Here is a 17,087-nt window from a genome sequence, read left to right as displayed (position 1 = left end):
CAGCGCTATTGTGCGTTTGAAACAGGGACAGAGAACAGTGAATCTGTGCAGAAACCCTCTTCCACTCTTAAAATCGCTGCCCATTTCTGCGTTTGCTGCGCTGACCCCTCCTGATTTCCCTTTTCCTCGCTATTTCATTGAATGGGGTTCAGATGGTGGGAAATCCTCCTCATAGCTGTGATCCAACATTACCAGTTCCTCCCTGAAAGGGTGCAATGAATCTGCATCGTTTGCCCTGAGATAGTTCTCGCTGCCAGCTGTCTGCGGGCATCTTACCAGTATCAGTTAACACAACGTGATACATCGGCAAAACTACAGACAGGAGGGATGGGAAGGGAAGCTTTCTCTCACATAAACGGCACTAATTGCTTTTCGCGTGCCTGGTTTGGCGTAAGCAGAAGCTAATCCATTTCTAGTCAAAAACACTGGTCCCTCAAGAAAACTTGAATAATCTAAGGCAGCGTGCAGGAAGAAATAACGTATCTGAATGTGAAGTGGGGATTTTTTATTTTTATATTTATAGAAAAAGATTCTTATTTCAACAAGCGGATTGCAACTGGAGGAGGAAGAGGATGCGACATTACCTGCCAAAGAGGGTCCGTCTGCTCCGGGAAGAGCTCAAAGTACTTCTGAGCCAGCTGAACTGGGGGCAGCGTCTGCAGTTTCAGGTTGGTCGAGCTCTTAACGAAGTTGGCCAGGTTCGCAAAGGTGTATAAGCCCAGGCGGTCGTTCCCGTAATTAGACAAATGGGTCATGAAGATGCTGATCTAGGAGGCAAGAGAAACCTTTCAGGGGCTGGACATCAGGAGATGGCAGCTTCTGGCTGGAAGGGCAGGCATGGGGGCTCCCGGGAGCTTTACCAAACCATCTCCACTCCCCCCACCTCCAAACCCGAAAGAAGACGATGACAAAGTTAAACTAGTTGCACTTCCTAGCCTCTCTGTGAGGGTCAGATCATAGAACAAGAGAATCACAGAATCATAAATCATAGACTCGTCTATGTTGGAAGGGATCTTTAAGATCATGGAGTCCAACCATTAACCCAGCACTGCCAAACCCACCACTAAACCATGTCCCTCAGCACCATGTCCACCCATCTTTAAATACCTGCAGGGTATCAAAATGAGTGCTGTTACTTGGCTGTTTTACTCAGTACATTGGCCTAAGATAGCACGCGCGATGACAATGGAATTTAATTACAGTGTTATCAAGAAATAACATCATAGTGGTAACTGAACAGTGTATATTTTCTTCTTTTTCAGCACCACCTCTGAAGCTGACAATCGATAATATGCAGCAGATCACACAAAGTACAAATTAACTAACGTGACCACAGCAAATAAACAGGAAAGCATGTCAGGCAGTGCACTTCTCAATAACGGCATCATGCCTCAAGGAGGCCTCGACGCCAAGTCAAAAATTAGAGGTATAATGTTGGTTACAGCGAACTTTGCAATATGGTGGTGGTAAGTTTAGCAGTTTAATTCCCAGGTAAACTGCTTGCTTTACAGATAGGTATCTACATCCAGGTGATCTCTTTTCGGATGATTAGGAATGGGGATTGCCAGCACAACTGTGAGCTTATAAAGGGATGTGCAGGTAGCAGAGGGGAGGCAGCATCGGCACCTTCCTCCTTTGAGAGCTGCAGCAGGAGATCTGGGTCTCCAGCACCCTGGGTGGGCGCTCAGGTCAGTGAGGCTTTTTTCTCCCCGTGTCTTGAGGGAAGCTGGTTGTAGTCTGAGTGATGTCTTGCACAACCCAGACGTGGGGGACAATGTTTAGGCTGTGTATGTTAGATATGCCGGAGATGCCAAGGTGTAGGAGGCTGAGGGGAGACCTTATTGCTCCCTACAACTACCTGAAAGGAGGTTGTAGCAAGCTGGGGGTCAGTCTCTTCTTCCAAGTAACAGGTGATGGAACAAGAGGAAACAGCCTCGAGTTGCACCAGGGGAGGTTTAGGATGGATGTTAGGAAAAATTTCTTCACCAAAAGGGTTATCAAGCACTGGAACAGGCTGCCCAGGGAAGTGGTTGAGGCACCATCCCTGGAGGTATTTAAAAACCAACCGTTGCTCCCACATGAAGATGAAGTCTGCCCTTTCGTACGTTGCTGTTTTGTGGTCCCGGTTTTGAGCTCTGCTGCTGACAAAAATACTGCGTCCGTCGCGCACCACGCTGGCCTGGCTTTCAATTAACCACAGAAGAAAAAGCCACAAGCTTTCCACTTTCACCAGCTTGCTCTGCCAACGTGGTGCTTCTTTAAGCATCAGCCCACAATGTTTAAAAACATGTCCATTAGTTTGTTAAATTATTGATAAGGCTTTTAGTACTCCTGTAAGGTGAAGATGGATGGAACTTAGGAGAAAGTGTCCCTTATGGCCCATCTGCAGTGTGTTTGCGCTGTGCCCACTTTATTTCACAAAAGGTAATTTATTCTTCGCTTTTATTCTGTTCTGAGCCCCTGTTGAGCCGAGACTGGCAGCTGTACAAGATCTTTTTTTCTGTCGGCTTGACTGCGCGGATTCCAGCGCCTGTGCATTTTATGACTGAAAGTGTTTGACGCAACTGGAGAGAACACTAAAAATTGCCCTGGTCTTTGTGCATGCCCGCGTGCAGTAGCCCAGAAACTTAGAAGCAAGGTAATGAATCTTCTTCTTTGGGTTTCCAGCCTACTGACCTCCTCCTCCCCCCTCCAGAAACCCCAACGCAAACGTATCCTTTCCGGTTTAGAGTTCAGCTCCTCAAAATGTGACATGCGCTTCCTGCAAACTAGTTTAAAATGCTGAAAAGGAAAACACTTCTAAAAAATGTTGATAGAGAATATAATTTTGTCTCTGAAGTGTTTTTTTGGTAAGTGCTAAAGGGTCTGTCAATGACATTTAATATTATTGCAGCAATTTAATATTATTGTAGCAAATAAAGTATGCAAGCATATCTACTTGCTCTTTTTGCCTTTTTTTTACACTTGATTTTGAATGAGATTTTTTTAAATGTAAAAAGATACTTATAGGAGATGGGTATTAGCTTATTTTAAGAGTTTCATTAGGCTGCACTCCAATCCAAAAGATCCAATTGATCACTCTTTATGAAGTCAAAAGATCTTGGACATCTCTCTTGACTTCTTTTGCTCCATTGATCTTTTTTGAAGTGGAAAAAACCCTAAATAGGATGCATTATGCATGGGATAAAACCATAACTAATTCTTTGCTTTATCTCCGTATCAGTTGAGACAAAAGGAGACGGGTCTTAACTGTTCGTGTTTACAGCAGGGATGGACACAAAAGTTTGTTTTCATGCTGATGAATCAATCCATAGAAAATGCAATAGCCTAGAAATGTGCTGAAATAGCACGATGCTGGTGCCGGGACACACACAACGCTGTCGCGCTGCTTTGCTGTGCTGTTTTGGTGGACCCAAAAAGGCTTCAGAACCAGCTTGGAGGGCAAGAGTGAAGAAATGGGTGCAAATCAAGGAGTGTCCCCTCCCGCGGCACTCTCAGCAAAGTTGGTGGATAAAAGAGAAAGAGCTTTGTTGTCATACCTTCTAGGACAAAAAGGAAGCTACAGCACAGAGACTGAGACTCACCAGCAGGCAGCACTTCATCAAGGTGAGGAAAATGCTTTTAGGAGGGAGGCAGGATGCCGCTCTGCGCAACAGAGCGCTACAAAGGCAATAAATAGTTTCAAATTCCCGAGGCTGGGGAAGGGGCTCTGGCTGGCTGGCATTACTCTTAAGGTTAAACTGGCACAAGCAAGGCGCGTTCCACGGATGCGCAGCGAGTCACCAAGTAAAATCCCTTGCTGTCACTATACGATCTCTAGCCAATGCGCCACGGGAAGCGAGGTGGGTTGTGTGCTGCTTTGGTGCCAGAACACAGACTCTTCGCAGGATGGTGGTGTTCAAATGATGCGGTTGGTTTGTACCCACGCGGTGTCTTATTAGCTCGGGCAATTTCTCTCTCCCTCTGTCCCCATTGCTGTGATCACTCATAATTTGAGAGGCGCAGAGGGACGAGAATGGTGAAGGTGTAGGTAGGAAAACTTTCTTTTTGCTTTTTTCTCTCTTTCTGCCATCCACCCTCTGATCTAGATCTCAGCCGCTGCCTCCCTCTAATACCCCGTAATACATTTTTCTCAAAATCACTTTCTCTCTTTTATACCCAGGGTCCTTTTTTTACAGAAACACACTTTTTAATTGTATTTTTAACCCCTCATTTTATTGTAAGAAACATCTATGGGTTTTTAGCTATGGCTTTCGAAGTCTTGCACAAAAAAAGAGAATTCTGAGATTTATGTTTTGCTCATGACAAAACTGAGGCGCAGAGGGATGGTGTGATTTGCAAAGAATTAATCTCCTCTCCCTAGGGTGACCCATGCAGCCCTTCTAGGAGCATCTTATTTCTATCTATATTAAATGGGAATGAATGGAGAGCTGTGGCCCACAGACGGTGGAAATTCTGATTTTACTGTTGTAATGGGCTTTTTTTTTTTTTCTCCTGGTTTCTGTTGCCTGCTCTGTATTAACATTTCAGAGATACCCACAATGGTCTGCAATTTCTCTTCTCAAAAGAAAGAGGTGGGAGGAGAACAGTGGTCCTAAATTTCTCAAAGCACCTGTGCAGTTAATGTGCCATCTGGCTGATGAATCGTATTAATTCCATTAGGCTGGGTGGGCAGGGGGAAAGAAAGGGTATTTTACGATTCCTCCACCTGACAGAATCTAACACAAGCTATATCCTGCATCCGGCTATTTACCAGCTCCTCTGCTCCTAAACCGTAATATTTAGTTAGTGACTTACTAACAAACCTGAACCGGTCACCCTTATGAGATTGCTTGTAAACCAATGACAGCACCACCACACGGTTTTACTGTCTGCTTCTTGTTTCCAGGGCTTTTTAAAATCAGTTATATCCAGAAATTTTAGATACACAGCGTATTCTCTATATGCGATGCTTGTATACAGGTGCCTGTGTTATATATATAAAATGACATCTAGATTAGTAGAGAAAAATAAAGGGCTGCTTTCAAATTTATTGGAATATAAACCATGCTAGATCTGCTTGTAGTGCCCTGAAACTGCATTCTGTACTCAGAGGTAACTTTCTCCAGATGCACAGCCCTGTGTACTTATTAATGCAGAATACAGAGGTTTATCTACTCTTAAGCACAGTCTTAACTAAAAGCACTTGCTTTTGGATGAAGGTTAGCTATCCATCTCTGGAGGGCACTAGGGTGCTAGTCTACCCTGAGAATGGAAATCCTATTCGTTTGTTTGGGGAGAATCATCCCAGAGAACTGCAAACCACTGCAGATCCTGCAGGGTGGACGTAGCTTTAAAGGGAAGTTTTCAAGAAATGTTGAACTCCGGTGGGATTTTCAGACTGGCTGGGTGACGCACGTCATGCTAGCAGTAGCCACGTAGCTACGAAGATCCCGTTAGCCGCTTGGCTATGCTTCCAGAGGCTTAAATTCCTTACTATACATGACCACTAGGAACATAAACATCCTGAAGGTCTCAAAGAGTAAAGGGACTTCCAAAATGAGGACGCATTTGCTTTTAAAACTCTATCCTTCCCATGTGGGCATTTGTTTACTACAGAATTTAGCTTATGCTGTACACGCAGCTTTGAGTGCAGAAATGTTTGATGTTTCACTTCAAAGCTGTGCCTTTGGATGACCGAGGGTACATCCCACCCTCAGCTGGTGCGAATCCCTCCAGCCTGAGTGAAATCTGCAGTTGTGTCGATTTGTACAGGAGCTGATATTAAATATGGCTGCTTCCTCTCTGTTCCCCAGGAGCCCGTGCTCCATAGCCACCACCGCCCTTGCCATCTATCCTAGACAATTAAAACGATTATGAAATTACCACAAAGCTTCTGGTTTCTCCTTGAGAATAACATACACCTACATGCTAGGACGGAGATTCACGGAAAAAGGACTGTCAGTGCTCCGGCTTCCAGCCGAAGTGTAACCCGACCAGTCTCACTGGTGTGCCCGGCCAGTCTCAAGGATGGCTATCCGATATTGGGAATCCAATATTGGCTGATACCTTTATGTTGATATTTGAAACTCTGCCTGTCCATCGATCTAGCGCTTGCAATGAAAAAAACAATTGCAAAACTTATGTACGAACGTGCTCCACCTCATCCCCTCAGCCATTCAATAATGGAATGGGATCAATGTTCCCTTTTAGGTCCTTTCCTCCTGCTCGTCCTTTGTCCCTTTCCAGCAATGGCTGGGAAGCCCAGGAATAGAGACAGGTCTCACATGTGAATCCTGTTCCTCTAAGGGGAACTTGTTCGCTGCCTTTAACAACTCTTTTCCTTGCTTCTGCACCTCTTAAATAAAATTTGCAAGAAAGGAGGAACTAATGCATGCAAAATAAACCAGGGGTATAGCTCAACCTCGCGCAAAACAAAGACGTGTTGGGAAATATATGGTGCAGGCATCCTGTTCTTGTAGAAACGTGCTGGCATATTTACTGCTCTTCTCCCTTCCTCTCTTGCATGAATGTTTCCCAGAAAAAAATGAATTTTGCTATTCTGTCTATTTCCATTGTGCTCCGAAAAATGCTGTACAGTTGCTCCAAGAGCAAACTCTCATAATTGGATCTAGATGGCAGCATGTTGTATTTCTGAATGTGTAAATGGGATGTCATGGCTGAGAAATGCAAAACTGTCAAGTGTCCATTTACTAATACCAAGTAGCTCTATGCTAGGCTGACCACAGAAATACCTCTTTCAGTTTCGAGTGTTTAATATATTTCACATCCTGACAGCCTCCTATTATGGATTACAGACTTTTCTTGTACCTTATGAGCCAGAGCCCCATTCACTGATAATGAATCCCAGAACGCGTGGGCCCTTAATGCAGCTGTTTGTGCAGCAGCACAAAAAGGAAGCTGGGAGTGAGATTTTTGTGTTGACAAAGCACTAATTTTAATAATGACAAATTGTTTCTCTAGAATTCAGCGCTATTCATATTCATGACCCTCCTGCTACTGAAGCAAAATCATTTATATGCCTGAAAATCGCTTTTTTTACTTTTACTCTATTTCCGCTCTGCACATCTTTCTATATTTTAGCATTCTTGACAGGATAATCAAATATTTTCCAAACATGATACCTCTAAAGAAAGCAACAAAGGCAGTGTTTGGAAAGAAACATTTTTGTCTTTGATTGAAGGGGAAAGAAAACCGTTGAATGGCGTTTTATTTCCCGTGCCCATATTCATTAGAGTGTCTGTATTCCACCCAAAGTGCTCCCGGCGATGGGAGGGGAAGCTGCTGTCGATCAGTGGTGCTACGTGGCCTTGGGACAGCTCTGCAAATGTTGTAGGGTATCTATGTTGTTTTAACATTCCCTATTCAAAGAGCGAAATTGTTTCTCATTTACCCAGGAACGCTTTCTACTTTTGCATTATTTAGTTGGTACGATTAAATGAATTCTTTATTATTGACAGAAAAATCCTGTGCGTTGTTCCTTTCCCTATGAGAATCAAGTTGCTATGTCTGTTTTTTATTTTCTAATATCTACCCAAGTCTCACTTTTAAAATAAAGGCTAAATCATGACCACATTCCAACACAGCAACTGTTTCCTGTGTTATATACATCTTTGGTATCCCTGACAAGTCAGGTCCTATATGAAGAAAGCTAGTTAGGAAGTTCCACTCCATTAGTTTGTTGTTTTTTTTTTTTTTAAAGCCCGCAATTAAAAAAAAGTGGATTTTTTTTTTTTTTTTTTTACTATTAGGGCATGCTTTCAGAGCCTGTGAAAAAATAACTGCTGCTGTTGATGACTTTATGCAATCAGTGCGTAGCTGCATTAGGGTGGAAAAACTAAATGGATTTTTTTATGTCTGTTCATTTGTCACACTTGTATAAGCGATCGGCAGTACATCTAATTGTGGCCAAGGTTTAATGACTTCTGTGAACGCGGTCCTACCAGTTACGTCTATGGGCTCCATGAAGTCTTTGCAGAAGTCTAGAGCAATTCAACCCTCCTGTTATAAGCACGTATTTTCTTTTTTAAGTGAAATTCATGATACAAGAATTTGTTTCGTTGCCACCTGTGTTTTCTCATTGAAAAGGCTTCCTTAGACTATAAACTTCCTCTAAAAAAATAATCAACCTATTCAGTTCAGACTCGACAATAAACCCCATTTAAAATCACACAAATGAAGAAGGTGAAAATGGATTTGGGTTAAGTCAGATTTGTACACCAACCATTTCTGACAGAATAACAAAAGCATCATCAAAGACACAGCTCTGAGAAGTCTCCGATGGTTTTGGTCTTCAGTTTTCAAAGATGATCACAGGAGTTTGTGTAAGGAGATAGCTATCAATAACCCTTTGCCTTGACGGTATATATCGCTCGCTCCTTGTTAATTCTGTCAAGCAACTACAAAATACTGGTCGAGGCTGTCGACCTCTTTAGTCATAATCCTCTGCAGATAAAAATCAGTTCAGCTTCAATTACTTTGTGCCGATGAAGAATGTGAGTATTCCTTGGCCATCGGTTTATGATACCAAATTACCTCTGGCTGCATCTATAGAAAATCGTGAAGCTTTCTCTGTTACTGCACTGAAATAATGATAATTCTCCCTTACTGTTCTTAATGTTGCATATATTGTCCTGACAGTACTGCCACGGCAGCAGGAGGGCTGGCCTGAGCTGATGGGTGAATGACCACTGGGGGCCAGCACCAGGCCAAGGTCTTCTGCAGTGCCTTTGAATGGTGTCCCCTAGGACACCATGAGGCTTGCCTCACAAGCCTTGTATTTATCACAGCACGGAAAAAGGCAAAAATTATTCTAAATAATACACTCTGCCTCCCCTGTATACGTAGGTAAAGTAAAATTTTTGCTTTTGGGTCTGTGGAAGTGAAATAACAACAGCACCGATTGTTTGGGCCCCTGACTACAGAAGCGCCAGTCAGGATCCAGAGAGGGGGCAACGGAGCTGGTGAGGGGTCTGGAGAACAAGTCTTGTGAGGAGCGGGTGAGGGAACTGGGGTTGTTCCGCCTGGAGAAACGGAGGCTGAAGGGAGACCTCATACCTCTCTACAACTACCTGAAAGGAGCGCGTAGCGAGGTGACAAGTACCAAGTGACGGGATGAGGGGAAACAGCCTCAAGTTGTGTCAGGGGAGGTTTAGATTGGATATTAGGAGAAATTTCTTCACTGAAAGGGTTGTCAAGCATTGGAACGGACTGCCCGGGGAAGTTGTGCAGTCAGCATCCCGTGTGGGGGCATTGCTCACGCGTGTGTGTGGGGAGATGACAGATGATGTCGGAGGGCTCAGGCTGGAGCCATCACCATCAATCCGCCTGCAGGCTCTGCTGCTTTTGCCCTCCTCAAGCTTTCCTGCTCCTTGGCCTTATTTCTAGGGAAGGGTCAGCTCTGCTTTCTTATTTGTGCGTGCCTGTTGATAAATGCCTAATACCTAATTAAATAATGACATGTTTGAGTAGCATGTAGATATTGCACATAATCCAGGAGGGATCACTTTATAGCACAGATTAAATATCTCTGTAGCAAAACTAATTAGTTTTCCAGAATTTCCAAAATATCTTATGGGGCCTCTTATTTGTGTGAGTGGAAAATAGTCAGAAAATGTCTTCCCGTTTGACTTTTATTTTAATGGAAATAAACAGGGCTCTCATTACTTCGAAGAAATCTAAATACGTTGCTTATGTTTTAAGCAACATTAAACCTCAGTTATGCGGACCGCAGAGGATACGATGAGATCCAATTAAAGAGCGTTTGCTCTACTCGTGTAGTACCTGCATAGCTGTGATTCTTGGGTAAGAGGAGGAGACCCTGCCACTCAGGAATCTGTGAAAACAGCTAGACAGCATTCAACCAGGGGAGCCAGCAGTGGCCAGGCTGCCAAACAGCTAATCACAGTGGTAATAAATATTTATGAACGCTGTGTTTGAGCCAAGCTTTGTGCTTGACTTGAGTCTCTCCGCATAGACACTGCGGGTCACCGGGGAATGCTCCGTCAAATTTCCCTCCCCTGCAATGACCTGGGGTTAAATGAATGTCGTCCCCTCACAGCTTGGAGATGTCCCTTGGCTACTCTGGAAGGTTCCAGGGAAGACAATATTTCTAGGCAGGAAGAAACTAGTCCTGAAACGAATATGGACCTCAAGTTTGGTGAACTGACCATCTTAAGAAACGACGCATTAATACCCATAGAGGAATCCCGGTATTTCAGACCACAGTTCAATACACCGGGCCAAGATGCAACTGCTCTATTTGCTTCAGCAGGACTTCAGTAAGTTCAGTAAGAGCCTGCCCTAGTGACAGTGCTTTTATTTTTTTAAACTGGATCTTCAATCATTTTTCTCTCTGTTTACCCTTCCAATCAATGAGTTAAAACACAATCCTTTGAGCCGGCTGACCTTTGGGAGAAAAGTGCTCACGTATCTGCTAATGGCAAATAATGGTCAAAATGGTTATTAGTTTGGAAAAGCATCCATAAATGGCTGTTTCTCTGACATTTATAGATACGCTTAAGTAAGATCTGGTTCTAACTGGTTTCTGAATGATGGAATGAATTATGTCTATTATCATTAACGTGGCACTTCATAGTCTCCGGGTAGAGGAAGGTAAAGTCTCCCAGAGCAATACTGACGTTCCCTGTGGAAATCACTGCCCAGGACCTTGTGTGGCACACAGAGTAGTACAGCAACTATGAATCATCCCGTTTAAACTGAGCCCTTTTATAAACACTGAACAAGAGTTTTCACCAGGATCCCTTCTCTCAGACTGCAAAGAAAGGAATGCCAGGCAAGTTGATATAGACTGGAGATGCAGGAAACGTACCATTTGTTTTTATAACTGTTCTACTGTCATGTTGCTATTTTAGCAGTTTTATGAAGAGCTGACTGCTCTATGTTACAGAGTATTCATAAATGATGATTAATTAATCCATTTTGGTGGCCTACTCTGAGCAAACAAACCTCAGAGTTAATTTAATTCTCCACTCTTGGTTTCAGAGGAAAAAAAAATACAGCATTTTCAGTTCACTAGAGGATATAATATTCTCAAATCAGCCACTTTCCAATTAATTTTGAATGGCGAACATAGCAAGGAAATTTTGTTCTTGTCCATTTACTTCTATTAAGGATTCATTTTCAATAATCAGAGAATTCTGAGTCAGCTCATTTTTACCTTAAAGGCTTGCTCCTGACAGTTTAATAAATTATTGTATGGTGTGTGCTTGAAGGTAACAGATTCTTTTTCTCTTTACCCAATAACCCTCTTGTTGACACCCAGTCATTTATTACTATTTCTGCCATCACCTAACTTGCTGGGAAGTAATTCTGATAAAGTACCAAAACACATGGTGTTGGAGTAGCAGCTTTCATAAAGAAGGAAAACGGCATGAAAGAAAGAAAGAAAGGAGATGTGTTAGCCTTGTAGTATTTTCTTCATGCTTTGAGTTTCAAGCTAATTAGTTTCTAAATATGCTGCTGAAGGCTTGAGTTTCCATGGGATAATATTCTCCCGTACCAGCTCTTTGCAGCTGGGGTAGCCATGTGGGATGAAGGAGAAAAGAATGATTTACAAAGAGGGGAAAAAAGATTTGAAAGCCTGAGCAAGGTTGGAGTGGATTTAATCAAACACTTGGAGTTGGAAGATAAAAGTGGCTTCAAATTTTCCGTTTGTATTATAATATTTCTATCGTGTTATCAGTGCTCACAGGACTTCTAGTTGCAAAAGGAAATACCTTTAGGGGAAGGGGCGATTGTGCTGTAGATACAGGCACTTCTGTAGTGTGCTATCTTTCAAATGTGTATGGGTTGTATTGAACCTGAATACGTGTTGTGGCAGGAAGAAAACAGAAGTGTTTATGATGCCCAGCGTGCGTGGGATGCAAGTCTTTTTCCGAATAAAGAGGAGATACTTCCCTTTTCCTCAGGCAAAAGCTAATGACTGAGTCCTGCAGTTACGCTCCCTGCCCCAGCAGCGCTGGCTGGATGCCCCTGGGACAGCAGCCCCGTGCTCCTCTCTACAGGGACGAGCATCTGGACACCGCCTTGTGCTTCGCTGTGACCTTCGCTTAGACGCAGTAAAATGGTTCTTTACATTCCTCTGGCAGGTTAATGGCCCCTGTACAAAGAAGAATAAGGCCCAACTCACCCTCTTTTTTCATTTCATTTGGTATGTTTGTGACCATTAAGATGAATTCTGACGTAGCTGCTTAATAGCAAAACCCCCTTTTAATTTGGCAGAATGAACATATCCCTCTTCCCGTGTTGGAGAGGGACAAGCCTGTCCCTACAGGCGATAGCCTGCTAATTATGGCTCAACGAGTATTGACATTTTTGTAGCGGGGAGGTCGCTTGCTTTCTTTTTCATGTTCCTGAAATATGCTGAGATGCTCTATTCACAGGGCCCTTAGCAGAACTGCGTTATGAATTACTTTTGGATTGCAGTGTATTTCCTACAATGCCCAAGGTTATTTTTTATTCTTTCTACAGCAATGCTCAGAGAAACAAAGCAAATAAAAAGAAAAATATTATTAACACTCGAGATGTTTCATAATAACACTCCCAAACCTCTTATGGAAGGTATAAATTAACCCCTCTCTGCATTTACTTTTCATATTTTGAAGCAATAATGTGTGATTCTCATCTGTTTTTGTGATGAGTGAGAGCAGGAAACAAGAACAAACTGTTCAAAGTATGGCACATGCGGGACGTGCGGAATCTAGATCTAACAGGCTGGAAAAGAACAATAACCCTTTAGTTACGGTGAGAGTTTAAAAATGTAAATGCATTTAAGTGGCCTTCAAAATGAAAAGTGTCCCATGACACCTACAAAGAATTTGCCGATCTCTGCAAGCGTGATCACGCCTTGTTCTAAGTTAGAATAATAATGTACCTTATTATGGACTGTCTGTAGCTCCTGAGTTGAGTTCAAAGTTACCTTTCAATCAGAAGTCTGATTCCACTCTCAACAACCAAATTCCCACAAAAGGAGCTAATCTGCCTGAATTTCATATGCCACATTTCATCTCAGGTTAAAGCTGCTTAGGGATGTTTGATTGAAGTAGGAAGAGGAGTTTAAAGAAGTGTTTGACTTTTCCCTCTTTCTGCTGCTTTTCTTTTTTTAACTTGAAAAATGGCTTGATCTATGAGTTGCAAAGATGTCTTATTTTGTTGGCTTTGTGGACAAAACCCGTTTTGTGCAGGGTATGCATGTGTCTCTAGATACTATGGGGTGATGCAGGTATAAATCTAGAGTAGAGAAATTTATATATATGAAAACAAAATGCAGGAATGGCTTCTGAAACTTCTTTATTGTGGAACTATGAAAAGGAGACAGTGGGAGACTGAATTAAAACATTCCGTGAGAAGAAGGGGAAAGCAAGAGTTAGCCCAGCCAGGTTCATGTGTCTAACAAGGAGGAAAAGGAAGGAAGAATAGGCAAAGAGAAGCAACTCGTGAATTAAGACATGGGATATAAGTAAGAATCTGCTCCTTGGCAGAGATCTTCAATTTAACCACCTGTCTAGGGACATCTGCCCTTCTGGGTTCGGGCAACAGAAAATCTTAATTCACTGTGTCCAGCCGTGACCCAGGACAGGGGTCGGAATGTCTTGAGATGGTGGGGGTCTCATATTAGGTTTCCGACTGGCAAGTAAATCCAATTAAGTGACTCCTCAACTAAGCAAGTGGGTCTTGCTGGTTCTTCTCCAAGCCTGATGCTCTTATTTTCGCTTTAGTGTTCGGCTGAGGCGCCTTTTGTGCTGTCACTTGCTGGCTTAATAAAAAGCCCTCTGGTTTAAAGAGATTTTTTTTTTTTTTTAGGAGAAATTACTCTCTCCCTCTTGTTTGTAGGGGCGATAATATTTAGGGCTGTATTTATTAGCTTATCTGGGCTGTTAAATGTTTATGACTGTTCTTTATCGTCTGTGAAGCAGGGGAGTAAAGGAGAGGAGCTAGAAAACAGATACCGGAAGACCTTGCGCATGCTGAAGATGTGATATATAGAACAGTTTGTAAAAGCAGGCTTTAAATATGTCAGAGCATTTCTCAGGAGACTGAATGAAGGGCAACGGTCAGAGAACAGGGACTGAACCCTCTTAGTTTTGAGCCTGACACTTGGATGTGGAAAATCCTCCCTAAGTTTCAACTCCAACAGAGTTCCCTAACTTTGCTGATGAGAAACCTGCTTTTTGCCGCTGAAAGTATTTCAGTTTGGGAACTGTATGTTATGAACATTATTCTTTAATTCTAAATGTTCAGGGTTTACATTTGGAAGCAAAGCAAGGGATCTGCTCTGTTCATCCCATTTGCTTGCTCCACCTCATGCTCCGTCTTTGTTCACGCCAGCGGGTGATGTGACTGTGAGCGTCCCTTAGAAAATCTGTTGCTCTGATTGATACCAAAGGTCTCTTTCAAAAGAAACAAGGTACCTTAATGCAGGTTGATGTTAATGCCAATTAATTTGCCTTTCTCTACTGGGTATATCAAAGACAAGAGCGCACGTAAAGTTGGTTAGGGTTTGATGGGAAGGTATTTAAAAAATAAAAACGGGGGAAAGAAAAGGAATATGGCGCAGCACTGCTGCAGTGAACAAAGAGGAAGGGGGATTTTACAAATATGTTCTGGGAATGGATAAAGTTATTCTAAGGGCAATTAAGCTATGTAAATAATGAGAAGTAGAATGAGAAAAAAAATGCTGAAAATGACTGAAATGTTCAACCCCCTGAAATGCTATAAATTTTTTTTATAGTTATGTGACCCAATGAAGCAAACATTTTTTAAAAAGTACCTTTGAAAGCACCTCAAAGCACTGCAAAAAGGTTGTAAAGAACTGGCGAGGTTTAGGAAGAGAAAAGGAAATGATGCTGTTTGAAATGGCTTAAAAAGTAAATAAACTTATGAAAGTCTTAAGTTGACTTTGTTTTCCTGTTGAAGCAGTGGAATGCTGTACACCTGCAGAGAAACCTAAATATTTACTCACAAGGGACTGGGTCGCTAGAACGCCGGTCAGAGCCAGAGAATTTTCTATCCCATTTGTGTAGCTGGCTAGTGTTATGTTCAGATTAAGGACACGGCACTCCTCTTGTCTGATGCTCTTTGGTATTAAATTCCTGGCTTTGAAGATATATCTTGAGTAGCAACGTAATTCCTTGTTTTTAAGATCTAACTACAATTAATACAGACATACATGCTGTTGCAGCGCAGTGGTAAGAATCGTATTCTTGTGGGAAGTTTTATTTTATTATCAAAATTAGATTAGGTACAAAAGCAGTTTTGTAAAACTTTTTTTACATTTTTGATTGAAGTTGTAGAGGTCTCTCTCTTTTTTTTGTCCTCTTCCCTTGCTTATTTCTACTGATTGTGGCGGTTTTGCTGCTTTATGTTAACCACTGCCGTGAAAGTGCTGACGCTATGACTTTTAGTTCTGTCCTAATTAGGATTTAGTGAATAACTGATTTTTTTGATGTTGTTTGTCAAACCACAAAGTAAATAACATCCATGATAATAACGACATAACATCTAGCTTTGGTCTAGCAAGAGAGAAAAACATATTTTGGTTGAATGTTTCATTGCTTTTCTTGTATCAAATAGGAAAGGAAAAATCCAACAGCCAAAGTAACGTCTCATTTTCCATCCCAAACCGTGTGCGTATTTCTTATTTGTAAATACATCTGAAGTTCCTTGTTATTGTTCTAAGCCTCCAAATGAATGAAACCCTTCAGAGAGGAGGCGGATTGATGCCGTTTGAAAGAGTTGCACTTATTTAGGTGTATTTCAAACCCAGTCTGTTCGCTGAGACTTTTTCCACTAACTTTAATGAGCTTTGCTTTGAAGTGTTTACGCAAAGAATAACCCCAAACTCTAGACTTGAGCAGCCTCCTGCATTAGCCGGATCCTGGAAAGGTCTGGCTGGGATTCTTGTAACCCTCATTAAAACTCAGAGGAAAGTTGGTTTGATTTCTGTCTGTCTTGGTGGAATTTATCTCCTTCCTCTGCATACTACTAAATCATCTCTGCCAGACATGACTCATCTTTAGGATTCATAAATTAGAAAGCGAAAATATCTCTCTGAGCCATTGAGTATTCAGTAGAAGCTATTTAAAAAAACAACTCCATCGGAAGATCCCCTTGACAATCTCTCAGCAAACTCTTTACCCTAATGCAATGTCACTGGGGCATTTTCTAATTTAACCATCTATGTGGTGTTGCTTCGTGGAAGTGCAAACATTTTTGGTATACGAGCTTAATATTTATTTATATTTGCTGAAATTGCTACCTCCAATCTGAGTAATGGAGAGGGTTTCTGTAAACCACTTGCTTGTCAAAGGCTCAGGAGGGGATAAAAGAGAATCTGCCAACAGCCTTCCTTGGTGGCACGTTCTAAAGTTAGGAAGGGCTAGCAGATATTCAGCTCTTGCCTTTTGCAAGGTTTAGTTGCAGGTTCCTCATCTGCAAAACTTCATTATCTCCCACCTGCTCCCTGCTGAGGACGCTTTGTGAACTTCTCGCATGTGAAGTACATGGAATATACACTCACAGAAGAAAGCGCGTTGCAGTCCATGTAATGCGATGTCAATCATACTGCCCATCATTATCATTAAAAGAGTTGTGGTCTGACCCTAAATTAGTTGTAAATAAATTCTTCCTATTTGATACATTATTCCTATTTAGTAAATTTGCTTCCCCACATTTAATTATTCTTGAAATGTGCTTCGGTAATCAAACTAATTGAAAAAAATGTTTAATCAGAACATGATTATTTAAATTGTGTTCCTACTTGCACTTGTTTGGGGGGATGGGATAAAAGATTATAAATGGCCGTCATAACAGCCTACGGAAACAGGAACTTCTCTGTGCCTTTACAACCCATCTTTGCTGCTAAGGTCCCGTTAAAAACACAACTACAAACCAAGTCACTGATCTGTGCCTGGAAACCCTGGTCTACATCCAGGCGAGGTGTTTTCCTGAAGAAAGCAGGATTGCAATGCAGATGCCATGCCCATGCAATGAGAAGAACCATGAGCTATTACTTGGTTTTTAACTCTTCTGGGGGCTGTTCCAGTTCGATGTGATTGACCTGTTAA

At 42.1% G+C, this 17,087-nt stretch overlaps 1 protein-coding gene across 1 annotated transcript in view; it reads right to left on the bottom strand.

The window, feature by feature from the left end:
• The window catches only part of NDST4 (N-deacetylase and N-sulfotransferase 4), a 147,459-nt gene that overhangs the window by 18,432 nt on the left and 111,940 nt on the right, over positions 1–17,087 (bottom strand). The window contains exon 8 of the mRNA XM_063336645.1: positions 585–767. Within this exon, the coding sequence (XP_063192715.1) occupies positions 585–767 (183 nt within the window). The remainder of the gene's footprint in view (positions 1–584; positions 768–17,087) is intronic.

Source organism: Chroicocephalus ridibundus, chromosome 5 (genome assembly GCF_963924245.1).
Source record: "Chroicocephalus ridibundus chromosome 5, bChrRid1.1, whole genome shotgun sequence".
Lineage (NCBI taxonomy): Eukaryota > Metazoa > Chordata > Aves > Charadriiformes > Laridae > Chroicocephalus > Chroicocephalus ridibundus.
The sequence above is the reverse complement of the archived record's forward strand: the minus strand, read 5'-3'. Positions and strand labels throughout refer to the sequence as shown.